This window comes from Aspergillus bombycis (assembly GCF_001792695.1).
Source record: "Aspergillus bombycis strain NRRL26010 chromosome Unknown contig00008, whole genome shotgun sequence".
Classification (NCBI taxonomy): domain Eukaryota; kingdom Fungi; phylum Ascomycota; class Eurotiomycetes; order Eurotiales; family Aspergillaceae; genus Aspergillus; species Aspergillus bombycis.
In genome coordinates, this window is record NW_019170010.1 from 83,327 (window position 1) to 95,958 (window position 12,632).

Genomic DNA, 12,632 nt, shown 5'->3' on the forward strand with positions numbered 1-12,632 from the left:
GAGATGGTGAAGTGGCGGGAAACCAGTCATCCCCAGCTGGAAGCGGAGAGGCATGGTAGACCTTCACGACGACGTGGTTTCACTATGCTGAACTCCTGACCAGACATCTATCCGATCAGACGAACTCGTTCCGGACCATGGGGCCAAGCTTGTCTGGCCCCTGGAGTCCAAGTCTGAAGCGTCTCTCCTCAAATATTACCTCAGAACGCTCGCTCCATGGGTAAGCGTTTGTCGGTCATATTCAAGTATATTCAATTGCTAACAAGAACCCTCTGGTCAGTTTGACTACTGTGACCCGCAACAGCACTTCCGCACTTACATTGCGAATAATACTGCTACAGATATCACGCTTCTGTATGCTGTTCTCGCAGTCTCTGCTCGGCATCAAAGCAAATCCTTAAAGACACAGAGCCACATCGCAGATGAATACCAAAAGCGCTGCCTTGTAAGGCTAATAGCTGCGTTAGATGACCATGAAAAAGCAGTGGAAGATACAATGTTAGCCTCCGCAGTAATTCTCCGTTTCTTTGAGGAGATGACAGGTACTTTGAGACCCACAATGCCCCGCTCTGCCATGCGGAAATATAAGTCCAGATCGTACTAATTGCAATGGAAGAGCCACCCGAAGCGGGGATTTGCACCCATACACTGTCCGCCCAACTTCTTCTTCGCATCAGAGAAGGTCACGTCTCTCACTCCAGTTTCGCAGATGCCGCATTCATCGTCATACTACGACAAGAGATTTACGTAGCTAATGTCACTCAGCGACCAGTTGGCAACTTTGTAGATCACTGTAACATCGACACAGGCTTGGGGCCAACTTCCGAAAGGATGTGGGCCCTTCGAGCTATGGCTCATGCAGCAAAGGCGACAGATCTCGCATATGGCGATGATGCACCATCATCGAGGTCTCAATGGTCTACTTTGATGGAATACATTGAAGACTGGGAACGTCTCTGCCCGGAGTCATTCCGGCCGGTTTACTACCAAGATCGAGTTTCTGCATCCAATCCGTTTCCTCATATGTGGTACGCTCATGATTACCACGCTGCAGCGCGTCAGCACATCGAACTTGCGCGCGTTCTTCTGCTTGCTTCCAATAGTCAGAGCTGCTTTGCCCGAATGCGACAAACAAGAATGGGATGCAGCAACGACGAACGGATCCGGGACAGCGTCCGGGTGATCTGTGGGGTCTCCATGTCCAACCCAGAATTTGTGCCGGCAGGGATTGCCGCCGGGCTGGTCATTGCGGTAATCGGAGAACTGTTCGATGATCCAACAGAAACTAAGATCTTACTTGACTTGCTCTCCGATGCGGAAGCCCATCTGGGATGGCCAAGTCTGAAGGTAAAGGAGCATCTGCAAGGACTATGGCGATTGTGAAACTGGTATTGGCACCAGGGTACTCCCGAACGAGCTAGTGTTCATGAAAAAAATATACATGAGGTTATTGCACGCCATTCAGACAGAAACTCCCAATGTGCCTGTTGTCCATAGCTAACAACTTCTCCACTGATCAGTTTCCGCAACGATATTATAGATGAAGGACGCCCTCGATTTTATGTCATACTGCCGAAGGTTATATTGTCCTTTATTTTAATGTTAATGCTGGTATATATACCTATCCATATTACAGACTAGTACATACGACCACAGGGTGTGGAGAACAGGGCTTCCCGTCCGCTCAGCCGTACTTAAGCCACACGCCGGGAGGTTAGTAGTTGGGTGGGTGACCACCAGCGAATCCCTCCTGTTGTATGTTTTTTTTTTTAAATTAATTTTTGCCTGTTGGTTGGTATATATAGATAGTCCTTGCCACTTTATCTTCACCCCTTCTGGCTCACTTGAAGCATGAAGGACAGGATCTGCCAGAGCCCAATAAAGCTTATCAGGTATATCTCGACCCTCACTCCCATTGAGCATATCTTTAAATATTTAATGCATAACTAGTACCCATATTATAATTAATTGTCACACCTCATGGGTTGAGAGTGATAAAAGTATTGATTCATTATCTCCGGCGTGCCTTGAGATTGCCTTGCCTATATACCCTTACCTATAACAGATCTTCTACCCGGAACAGTTTATATGTCTGACATAAATAATATCTATCTAAATAAATCATCGTTCAAACTGACAAATATATACCGATCTGTTGATCAATAGATATATATAATGTACATGGCCAGATGTGGTAAGTATATCAAAAATTCGAAGATAGAAGACAGAGCCCTTTTGCATGGCGGTCTACACAGTTATCGATAGTGATAGCGATGGAAGGCGGAACCCAAAACTGCTAAAAGTTCCCGCAGGAATGTAAGCCCGAAATAGGCATAGCATACGCTATATAAAATCGATCCAATCTCTGGGGGATTCGCCACTACCAGACAAACGGTCCGTAGACGGTCCGTAGGCGGTCCGCATTTCCTTTTATCTTAAGCAGTGATAGCAGTAGAACTCCGCATACAACCCCGCACGACAGAGCAGTCAACTAGGATAGCTTTAAAGCCTTCAATTGACAGATAAGCAGGCAATTCGCTCTCAGCAATTGAAAATACAAGTTCCTTGATTTCCCCCTGTCTTAAAGAGCTGCTGAGACTCTCAATTCATTCCCAAAGAAAGCTCGGTAATCGCCCTCAAGATGACCTCACGCAACCCCTCGTACCTCATTGTCGGCGCCGGTGTCTTTGGTGTGTCGACTGCCTATCATCTTATCCAGAAGTATCCCAATGCGTCGGTAACCCTGGTGGACCGAGATGCATACGACGCCGACTCTCGTGTGGCAGCTTCGTGGGATTGGAACAAGGTTGTCCGCGCCGACTACGATGACAAGATCTACTGCAGACTAGCTCTAGAGGCACAGGACATTTTCAAGTCCGATCCCCTTTGGAAGCCTTATTTCCACCAGACTGGCGTCTACTGGACGTGTCGCAGTAGCTATGCGCAAACCGTCATCACCAACCATAAGGAGCTCGGCCGCAATGACGACATCATTGCCCTGCCTGTCGCGGAGGCCCGAAAGCTTTACGGCGGACTTTTTGACAACGCTGACTACACCGGTGTCAAGGAGGTTCTGATCAACAGGGCCAGTGGTTGGGCCGCCGCTGGAGATGCTCTTCGCGCAGTCACGAAAAAGTGTCTTGAATTGGGCGTCCAGTACGTGACTGCTGATGTTGCCACGCTGAAGTTCGATGGTCGTGGTTCTTGTACCGGTGTCAAGACAAAATCAGGACAGACTTTGTCAGCCACACATGTTATCGTCGCTGCTGGCGCTTTCACGCCCACATTGCTGGAATGGTCCGCTGCGGCAAGCGGCAATGCCGGCCTCCGAGCTGAAGAGCGAATTCTGGCCGCTGGCATTACGACAGGAATGGCACAGCTCAATAAGGAACAGTACAAGAAGTTCAAAGACATGCCCGTTGGCTTCCAAGGCTACACCCCCAATGAGGGTAAGATCGTCAATGACATTTGCATGAACGCCGCTAACAGTCAATAGGCAAGCCCTTCATTGGTACCCTTCCTCCTACTGCGGACGGAGAGCTTAAGTGGTGGGGTTCTAAGATTTTCACAAACACTCGAGAAGTGCTACCTGGCCGTCATATCTCCTCACCCCCTCCTAAATCCGATTACAATCAGTGGAAGGTTCCTGGGCCACTTAAACAGGACATTGTCGAGTCTCGGAATCTATGGTATGGGCCTGAGAGTGCGGATTGGCAGATGACGAAACACCGAATTTGCTGGTGAGTACCCTTTCAAACGAATAGTTAACATAGCGATGAGAATGTAACACTCAACAGGGACGCTTTCACCACTACCTCCGATTTTATCATTTCTCCACACTCTGCTTCAAAGGGTCTCTACGTCGCAAGTTGCGGTTCGTTCCATGGTTACAAGTTCTTCCCCGTGCTTGGCAAATACATCGTACAAATGCTTGAGGACGAGTTGGAGCCCGAATTGGCAGAGAAATGGGCCTGGGATCGAGAGCGACCTGATTCATCCCAAAATGTTGAGTATCCAAACGCTGAGATGAAGCATCTCTTGCAGCCTGTATCGAAGCTATAGTGGGAACTCGAAGTGGTCTTGAAGTTGAATTGGGCATGGTTGGCACATCCACGTAACATGAGATCGAGCATTTTCTTGGCATTTGGATTTCCTTGGTTTCCTTAAAGCAGAGTAGCATAGATATTATACCTCGAATATATTCCCTTTTAACGAAGTCAGCTCAATAACTGAACATTCATCTTAAACTATGTCCACTTAGCAATGGCTTCATCATGACGTTGATTACAAATATCGTGCATGTGGCGTCTAGCCTTCCTGGACTCTACGTGGTTGAGAAATGGGGCATCGATCCCGATTGATGTTTGGAGCATTAGGGATGTGTATATCCCAGCGTATTACTGCTTATTGGTATTCTCGCCGGGTCCTATATAGCAGATGAGGTCTTGGTCGCCGCCGTTTCATATATGTTTCTTTTTTATGCCTCTTCATGGAGTCTAGTCTCATAGATTGTCTTGTAATATGAATAATATTATCCCTTTATGTTTATATATATTTCAACTCCATGGAGTGAGCTTGAAGTTACACGACATCCGTATCTAGCATTTGAACTGTGAGCCTAGGCTGGCTTATCGTGCTTGTATATGTCAAAATTGAAATCACATATACTATTGGTTACTGGGCCCCAGAAGAAACCATACACAGTGGATTGACGCATCCCATGCATGGGTGATCACGTGACGATATAACAGATCGTTTTCTCGGCCCTTTCCTGGCGTCCCTATTTTGTATTTTTATTTCCCCTCAATATTATGGGAATATTGGGCTGTGGGAAATATATCGTCTTTATCGGTCTTGGTTTGGTGATTTGGTGTTAGTTTACCAACTAGACTAATGACTTCGGCCAGAATCAGGGTGGTTTCTCACCCAAGGGGTAAGTCCATCCATCTCGCCATCAGCCGAGTGGCTAGTAAATAGCGACACAGGGAGATCAATAAAAAGCCTTCCACAGGACATCGACATTGCTCTGCATGCCTCGACAGAGGAACTCTACGATGCTCTTGCTGAAGCGTCCGGTTTATCCATCTATCGTTTGAGGGTCACCAAAGGAAGCGACTGGACCTTGGTTCCTAATTCCAAGAAGATTACCATAAAGGAGGTCGGAATTGAGAATCAGAGTTTGATTCATGTCAAGGACCTTGGTATGCTCACGCCATGAGAGCTGCAGCGTGATCCAGACTGATACTCCTGTCTCTTGCCCATTCAGGCCCCCAGATCTCGTGGCGCACCGTGTTCATCGCCGAATACCTCGGCCCAATCTTGATCCCGGGGCTTTTCCTCTTCCCACTACGCCCGTATCTGTACTACAACTACGATACTATCACCGAACCGAGCGGCCTTCAGCTGCTGCTCTGTGCGCTGTTGACAATCCACTTCGTGAAACGAGAGTATGAGTCCATCTTCGTCCACCGATTCAGTAATGCCACAATGCCGGCGCGCAAAGTTTTCCTAAACAGTGGCTATTACTGCGTGATGACCTGCAATATGGCTTATTGGATCATCCGGCCTGATATGGAGCCAAGCAATCCTGTATTACTGCCCACAGGCCTTGCACTATTTGCCTTTGGAGAACTGGCGAACTTGAACACCCACCTTGTGCTTCGGGATCTTCGCCGTCCAGACACTACTGAGCGTGGTGTACCACACGGATTTGGATTTGGTGTTGTGACCTGCCCGAACTATTTATTTGAGATTATCTCTTGGATGGGAATTTATCTGGTTAGTGGGCTGAGCTGGAGCATTCTCATTTTCATCATTATTGGAAGTGTACAAATGGGGCTCTGGGCTAAGAAGAAGGAGCGCCGCTACCGTGAGGAATTCGGGGGCAAATACAAGGTTAAGAGGTTTGTTATGCTTCCTGGTATTGTTTAAACTAGGCCAGCATCTATTGTGGCATCATCTAGGATGACATTCCTGTGGATTGTATGAAGCATATACTACAGCCCAAGCAGGATTAGAAAAGGAGTACACGTCTATCGCATGAATGGAGGCATTTAGCTTAGACCAATCAGTACCCCATTCTCGTTCTCGAGCGTCATACTAATCCTCTCTGTCCATTCTTGTGAATTATAATTGTGGACTGTTGAAAACGTCTGAAATATTCGAGTCACAATGTACGTGAGCACAATCATAGCATAATGCTCTGCAACGGAGTCAGTAAATAGGCAAACATCACAATACTCGGAGAAGAAGTCTTACGACCAGGGCAGGCTCGAGGCCCCTTGTTGAACGGAATAAAGCCAGTCATCTCTGCACTTAGATGTTCCCACCGCTCGGGGTAGAATTCCTCTGGATTTTCGCCAAAGTCCTTCCCCAGGCGATGCCTCGCCCAGGTGGAAAAGACCACGATTTCGCCCTTCCGAAGAAGAACTGAGGAGTTGCCATGAGTTCCACCACCAGTTGGCAGCGTAGAATCCTTGTTGGCTACCCTGGCGTTGAACACAACTGCAGGAAAGAGTCTCATTACTTCACAAGCTATCGTGTTAGTGTATGCTAATGGCCAATACTACCAGATTTATCTCTCACCTTCCTGGAGAACCCAGCGGACGTAGTGCAGAGATCCGAGCTGGCCCCATGTCGGGGGCGTCAACCCAACGGTGTCAAGGATGCTTGCTCTTAGCATGTGGACGACACGCTCATCCCTGGAAAGGCAGAAGAAAAGACCCGAGAGGGTGGTGCTCATGCTGTCGTTTGCGAGCAGAATGCTCAGTGTCTGGTCTGCTAACAGAGAAGTCTCCGCTCCCTCGCTGTGGCAATTGCGTCTGAGCAACTCTTTTTCAGGCTTTTCCTTCATGGTACTCCTTTCTTCGAGCTGGCGAGCGACATGAGCCATCACGTATTCTCGTGCCCTCTGACAACACTGAAGAAAGCGTCGCTTGGGATAGAGATAACGGAGCGGGCCGCGAAAACCATCCTGCACAATCTTGTCCTTGACAAAAAGCAGATCCGCCAAGAATTGCTTCTTTTCCTTGGATTGAAAATGGCTAAGGGCATCAACCGACTCCCCTAGAGAGAACAAGGTCTGCATATCCAAAGCGAGAGCAAAGACACAGGCTTGAGCGTCGAAGGCCTGCCCATTGGGTGGGACGTGCTGAAGAAAAGCCTGAAAATGGCGCTCGCATAGATTCAAGTCAACAATCCTGCGGAGGTTGCAAAGCCGACCGCGCAACTGATCTCGACTTTGCTTCCATCCCGCGCCATCGAGAGTAAAGATGCCATGTGGGGTGATAGGCTCAAATAAGGGCTTTCGCAGTGGAGAGCTGTCAAAATCGGGAAATGCTGTGGACAACAGGTGTTTGATGTTGTCTGCACTGCAGGTGAAGATGAGCCGATACCCGAGGACATTGGAAGCATAGGTTTCCCCGTATCGTTTGAACAGTGAATTGGTATACGGAAGGGAGGTTCGACGCTTGAAATGAAATGCTAATTCAAGAGCTTTGGCGATGCCAAGGAAATCGTACGAAAAACGCCCATTTTCACTGCGTAGCCTGTCGCAGCCATGGAGTCGTTCCAGCCCTCGCAGCTTTAGAGTCCGATGTAGTTTTCGCACTAATAGAAGCAGAATTATTCCAGCGACAGTCAGTATAAGGGGTTTAGAGAGAACAACTGGTCCGAGCGCATCAACTGGTTGCATCATTTTGCCTGAGGTGTCATGCTGGGTATTCTATGGTTGTTAAGACATCGTGCCCTACTCTGTAGTCGTTTACGCATTGGATCTTTTGTGATCATGGCACCCTCCGAAACCCTGTGGGTCTCATAGGAAGGTCTTTGTCACAGAAAAAGAGATGTGTCCACTGCGTACATGCAAGGGGCATGTTGCGGTCTGCAAGTGCAGCGCTATTTCATACTTTCTTTTGCAAAGCAAGGAAAAAGCGGAGCTTTGCCAAATGAGTGGCAGGAAACGGGGAAGTAATTATGCAGTGATAAGATTGTCCTACCAGGAGACAGTTGCAGAAGCAAACAAAGTTCAGTAGTCAGATCACTAGGCAGGCTTGGATTCAAAATCCATATCTGGCATATATTGACAAGGTGTTGTATTGCGAACTTCCTAGATCTCTATCCGTAGGCTGAATGAAGGGCTCTCAACAATCAATCAACCCCCAACCAGGACTGCCAAAAAATGACGACTGGATATCGAGAGTTCGAAGATGCCTTCAAGGAAGGAGAGCAGTTAATTCCAGAGGTAGAGCAAACTCTACGACGTTCTATGGACTATACATATAATGTGGTCCACTCCGATGGGCATTGGTGTGGGGAGATGAGGTCAAATGCCACCATAACAGCCGAATATATCTTTCTCCGGCAGGCTCTGGGCCTCGACCTGAAAGCTGATGGTGCAGCCTATGGTCGCTACCTTCTCTCTCAGCAAAACTGCGACGGCTCCTGGGGTCTAGCGCCCGAGTTTCCAGGCGATGTCTCGACCACCACCGAAGCGTATCTCGCGCTGAAAATATTAGGGGTGAGCGTAGACACCCCAGCCATGCAACAAGCCAAAGCCTTCGTTCTCAATGCCGGCGGGGTTGCCAAGGTTCGCGTGTTCACTCGCATTTTCCTAGCAACCTTCGGCTTGTTCCCATGGAAGGCAATACCCCAGCTCCCTGTGGAGTTGATTCTGCTCCCTGCCACTTGTCCAATCAATATCTACAAGTTCGCATCTTGGGCCCGCGGCACCATTGCCCCTCTCTTGATAATCTGCCATCATCAGCCTGTCTACGCGCTCCCAAACGGAATAACGGCGGAGAATGACTATCTAGACGAGTTATGGCGGGCCCCCGCTAGCAAAAATGTGCCCTACGGTCCATCCCTCTGGGAACTGCTGTCCCAGGGCGACATTACTGGGCTGACATTCAGTATCCTGGACAAGCTGCTTTATCAACTGAACGGACTTCGCTCATTCCCTCTGCTCCGATCATACGCACGGCAGCAATGTATGAAATGGATTCTGGAGCGCCAGGAGCCCACCGGCGACTGGGCCGGAATCTTCCCGCCCATGCATGCCAGTGTGTATGCGTTCATGCTGGAAGGGTACAAACTGGACGATCCCCCTGTCCGTCTTGGCATCCAGGCGATCGAGAACTTCGCCTGGGAGGATGCAGAAGGTAAACGGGTCCAGCCTTGCGTTTCGCCCGTATGGGATACGACTCTGATGTCAATTGCCCTCTGCGATGCCGGGTCACCCAACCAGCCGGCCGTAGATCGCGCGATTCAATGGATCCGAGACCGCCAATTGCTTGAACCCCGCGGAGATTGGCGTGTGTACCGGCCCCAACTTGCGCCTGGGGGGTTTAGCTTCGAGTACACAAACAGCCACTATCCCGATATAGACGACACGGCAGCGATCATCCTTGCGCAAGTGAAACATGACGCCAGATCGTGTCATTCCACGTCCGTGATCGCCGCAGCTACATGGATTCTGGGCATGCAGAACCCCGACGGAGGGTGGGCGGCCTTCGATGTGGAGAATGATAAGTTATTCCTCAACAAAATCCCGTTCAGCGACATGGACAGTCTATGTGACACCTCCTGCGCAGACATCACCGGCCGAATCCTGGAGGCTTTCGGCCTGATGATTCTCCGGGCCCCAGAAAAAGGCAACGCAAGCCAGCTGTGCCAACTGTTTCCCGCAATACGTGCAGCGTGCAGACGAGCTATCCAATACCTTGCCTCTACACAGGAGCCGAATGGATCCTGGTTCGGCCGATGGGGGTGCAATTACATTTACGGGACTAGTCATGCGCTGTGTGGTCTGGCATACTTCTCTCAGGACGATAAACTGGTGCTCAACTTGGCGCAACCAGCTCTGCAGTGGCTGAAGTCTCAGCAAAATGGTGACAGCGGGTGGGGTGAGTCCTTGCTGTCGTACCAAAACTCTAAGAGAAAGGAGCAACGATCAACGGCGTCGCAAACTGCATGGGCGCTTATGGGGTTACTGGCTCATCTTCCCCCCACCGACATCGCGATTGAAGGTGGCATACGATGGCTGGTCTCTTCTCAAAGGCCGGAGCAAGGTCTTGGATTTACCTGGCCTGAGCCAGTGTACACGGGCACTGGATTCCCAAATCATTTTTACTTGGGCTATGACTACTATCGACATTATTTTCCGGTGATGGCACTCGGCCGGTATCTCCGGGCGGTTCAAGGCTAGGTTGGGTTGAAGATGGCCATGTGAGCGCAGTGTGTAGACAGTTCCTTAAGTTAATAGCAAACATGCATATACGAGGCATTATTCCTGTAGTAAAAAGCAAGTACTGGAATGCATGTCCCACTTCCTGGCATACCGCTCTTTTATCCTTTACTGCATATGGAGTGGTCAAGAATCGTATGAAGAAGCAAGGGGTACCCGCAACATTGTCCCACGCCAGGGTTAATTCGTAGCAGAGGAACACAAAACCCCTTGATGATTTATTAACACGAGGGAGAGCTTCAGCAGGTGGTATTTGAAAGATACTCACCCCTCCCCAGACGACACTAGTATCGAATCCCCCACGGAAGGTGCAGCAATGGGTCTCTCCTCTGTCTTTGGCCGTGCACGGCCAGCAACTATACCTACCGATCGAATTGTCCCTCTGCGGTACTGGGATGATTTGCACTATCTACGTAGTCTTTCCCATGACTTTACCTTCCGCTTTGACGACGTCCTTGATGCGTCAAAACTCGAGGGCGCACTGGACCGGCTGATGGAAATCGGCGACTGGGGTCAATTGGGGGCTCGTCTGCGACTGAATGTATGGACCTTCGAGAACCACAACCTGCCCCACAAGACTAACATAGCAATGCGGTATATAGGACAACGGAAAGCTCGAATATCACATACCGGCCGAGTACGACAAGAGCACCCGCCCCGCATTCGGCTTTACCACCCAAGAGTATGGCATAAATATCAATGAACACCCGTTGGGCGCGCGGCTGCCGAAAACCGGCCAGGACCAGTCTGTCCTGTCGCCATCCTGCGCGGAGTTTGCTCCATTAGTCCGCCATCCGGATAGCCCCCGAGAGCTGGCGGACTGGATCTATTCCGACCGTCCGCAGCTGCATGTCCATGTTGCTGTCTTTCCAGATGCCACGCTTCTGACGGTCAGCTATCTTCACACCTTCTTTGACGCCGTCGCGCGGACCAACTTCTTCAAGGCATGGATAGCTGTCCTCGAAGACCGGGAGGAAGATGTGCCGCCCTTTGTTCCTTTTGACCAGGACCCCTTGGGTAATTTGGGCAAGGGAGTCGCTCGGGAGAACTATGGCCACTTCCGACGGCTCGTTGCTGGACTGAGTCTTGTGCTCTTTGGGCTCCGGTACCTATTCGAACTTTTCTGGTTCCGAAAGGAGGAAGAGCATCCCATCCGCGTTCCGGGACACTGCGTGGAACGGATGAGGCAAAACGCGCAAGAGGAGCTGGCCGCCTCGACTCCGGAGGGAGCCGACGTGCCCTTCGTGAGCGAGCCTGATGTCGTCTCCGCATGGTGGGTGAAGACCATGGTCACGGCCCTGAACCCTTCGCCCGGCCGTACCGTCATGGTCATGAGCCCCTTCAATGTATGGGGTCTCTTCAAGGAGTCATTCCCGGCCGGCGCTAAGGGCTTCATCGGCAATGCATTCTTCAATTCTTACACGGTGCACAAGACGAGCGAGGTCCTCGAGGATAATAATTTGGCATCCCTGGCGCGTAAGAATCGGCAGGCGCTCATGGAGCACAGAACCAAGGAACAAGTCGAAGCGATGACTGCCATTCAGCGAGACTCATTCATGCAAATTCCACCGCTTGTCGGCGATTCGAACCTGCTCTTCATGACCCATACCAACCAGCACAAAGCCAGGTATTTTGAAACCGACTTCTCGGCTGCCGTTGTTGCCCCCGGCGTGCCTCTCAGTGACAGGCCTCATGCACTGGGCAGACCGTCTTACATCAACGATATTGAGCATTGCCGCCTGTACCCCACCCGTAATGTCTGTAGGGTGATTGGCAAGGATGCTGCAGGTGACTGGTGGCTGCTGTTTAAGACGCGATCTGAGGCATGGCCTTCCATCCACAGACAGTTGATGACTTTGCTTGACATCGACGAGGTGCAGGCAAAGGACGTCTCCGATGCTGCAAGCATTCCATATAATGAAAGCCCGTCGGGCAAGACGTACTCCGAGGCTATGGGAATGCTTTTGCAATTCCGTCTGCTCTGGAGGCTCGTAGTATAAGTATGATGCCCCCTTTTAGCCTAGATCCATGGGCCCTTCCACATTAAAACATCAGGGTGAAGAATCCCTCTCGAAAGCTTTAGGGACAATGCAGTGGTATTATCTAAGAATGGACTTTGTATGGCGTGCGGGGAATGTCAGTAAATGCTGTTGAATAGTTATCAGGATTTCGGGCTATCTAATGGAAATTGTGGCGTTATGCTCTATCATTTTTGTATTATGCAAAGATAAATCGGTAACAAGAGCAGTACGGTCCCGTGGTAGTGTAGAAAGATGTGGTGCATCGATCACCAGCGTGTTAGCCATCCCAAATACTTGACATCTGGCCAGGAATTGGGAATGTTATGATCCACGTGACCATGACATGCCCGTCATTGCCAGTCATTCAT

The 12,632-nt window shown here is 49.9% G+C and overlaps 5 protein-coding genes across 5 annotated transcripts; 4 read left to right on the forward strand and 1 right to left on the reverse strand.

Moving 5' to 3' along the window:
- Positions 1-103: 103 nt before the first annotated feature.
- ABOM_001642 (uncharacterized protein) lies at positions 104-1,383 on the forward strand (the record flags this gene model as incomplete). The annotated part of the gene is made up of 3 exons (XM_022528772.1): positions 104-220; positions 281-445; positions 595-1,383. Coding segments are annotated over 3 exons (1,071 nt in total), but the record flags the coding sequence as incomplete, so codon positions are not given.
- Positions 1,384-2,620: 1,237 nt separating this feature from the next.
- ABOM_001643 (NAD(P)/FAD-dependent oxidoreductase) lies at positions 2,621-4,062 on the forward strand (the record flags this gene model as incomplete). Its single annotated transcript, XM_022528773.1, has 3 exons — positions 2,621-3,449; positions 3,497-3,740; positions 3,798-4,062. Coding segments are annotated over 3 exons (1,338 nt in total), but the record flags the coding sequence as incomplete, so codon positions are not given.
- An 831-nt stretch (positions 4,063-4,893) lies between these two features.
- ABOM_001644 (steroid alpha reductase family protein) lies at positions 4,894-5,931 on the forward strand (the record flags this gene model as incomplete). Its single annotated transcript, XM_022528774.1, has 4 exons — positions 4,894-4,969; positions 5,043-5,201; positions 5,267-5,476; positions 5,606-5,931. 4 exons carry the CDS (start codon positions 4,894-4,896, stop codon positions 5,929-5,931), a joined length of 771 nt encoding a protein of 256 aa, XP_022393172.1.
- Positions 5,932-6,053: 122 nt separating this feature from the next.
- On the reverse strand, positions 6,054-7,696 carry ABOM_001645 (cytochrome P450 monooxygenase afumB; the record flags this gene model as incomplete). Its single annotated transcript, XM_022528775.1, has 3 exons — positions 6,054-6,202; positions 6,259-6,534; positions 6,586-7,696. 3 exons carry the CDS (start codon positions 7,694-7,696, stop codon positions 6,054-6,056), a joined length of 1,536 nt encoding a protein of 511 aa, XP_022393304.1.
- Positions 7,697-8,179: 483 nt separating this feature from the next.
- On the forward strand, positions 8,180-12,243 carry ABOM_001646 (terpene cyclase/mutase family protein; the record flags this gene model as incomplete). Its single annotated transcript, XM_022528776.1, has 3 exons — positions 8,180-10,179; positions 10,490-10,784; positions 10,846-12,243. The coding sequence occupies 3 exons, from the start codon at positions 8,180-8,182 to the stop codon at positions 12,241-12,243; spliced, it is 3,693 nt and encodes a 1,230-aa protein (XP_022393171.1).
- Positions 12,244-12,632: the final 389 nt, after the last annotated feature.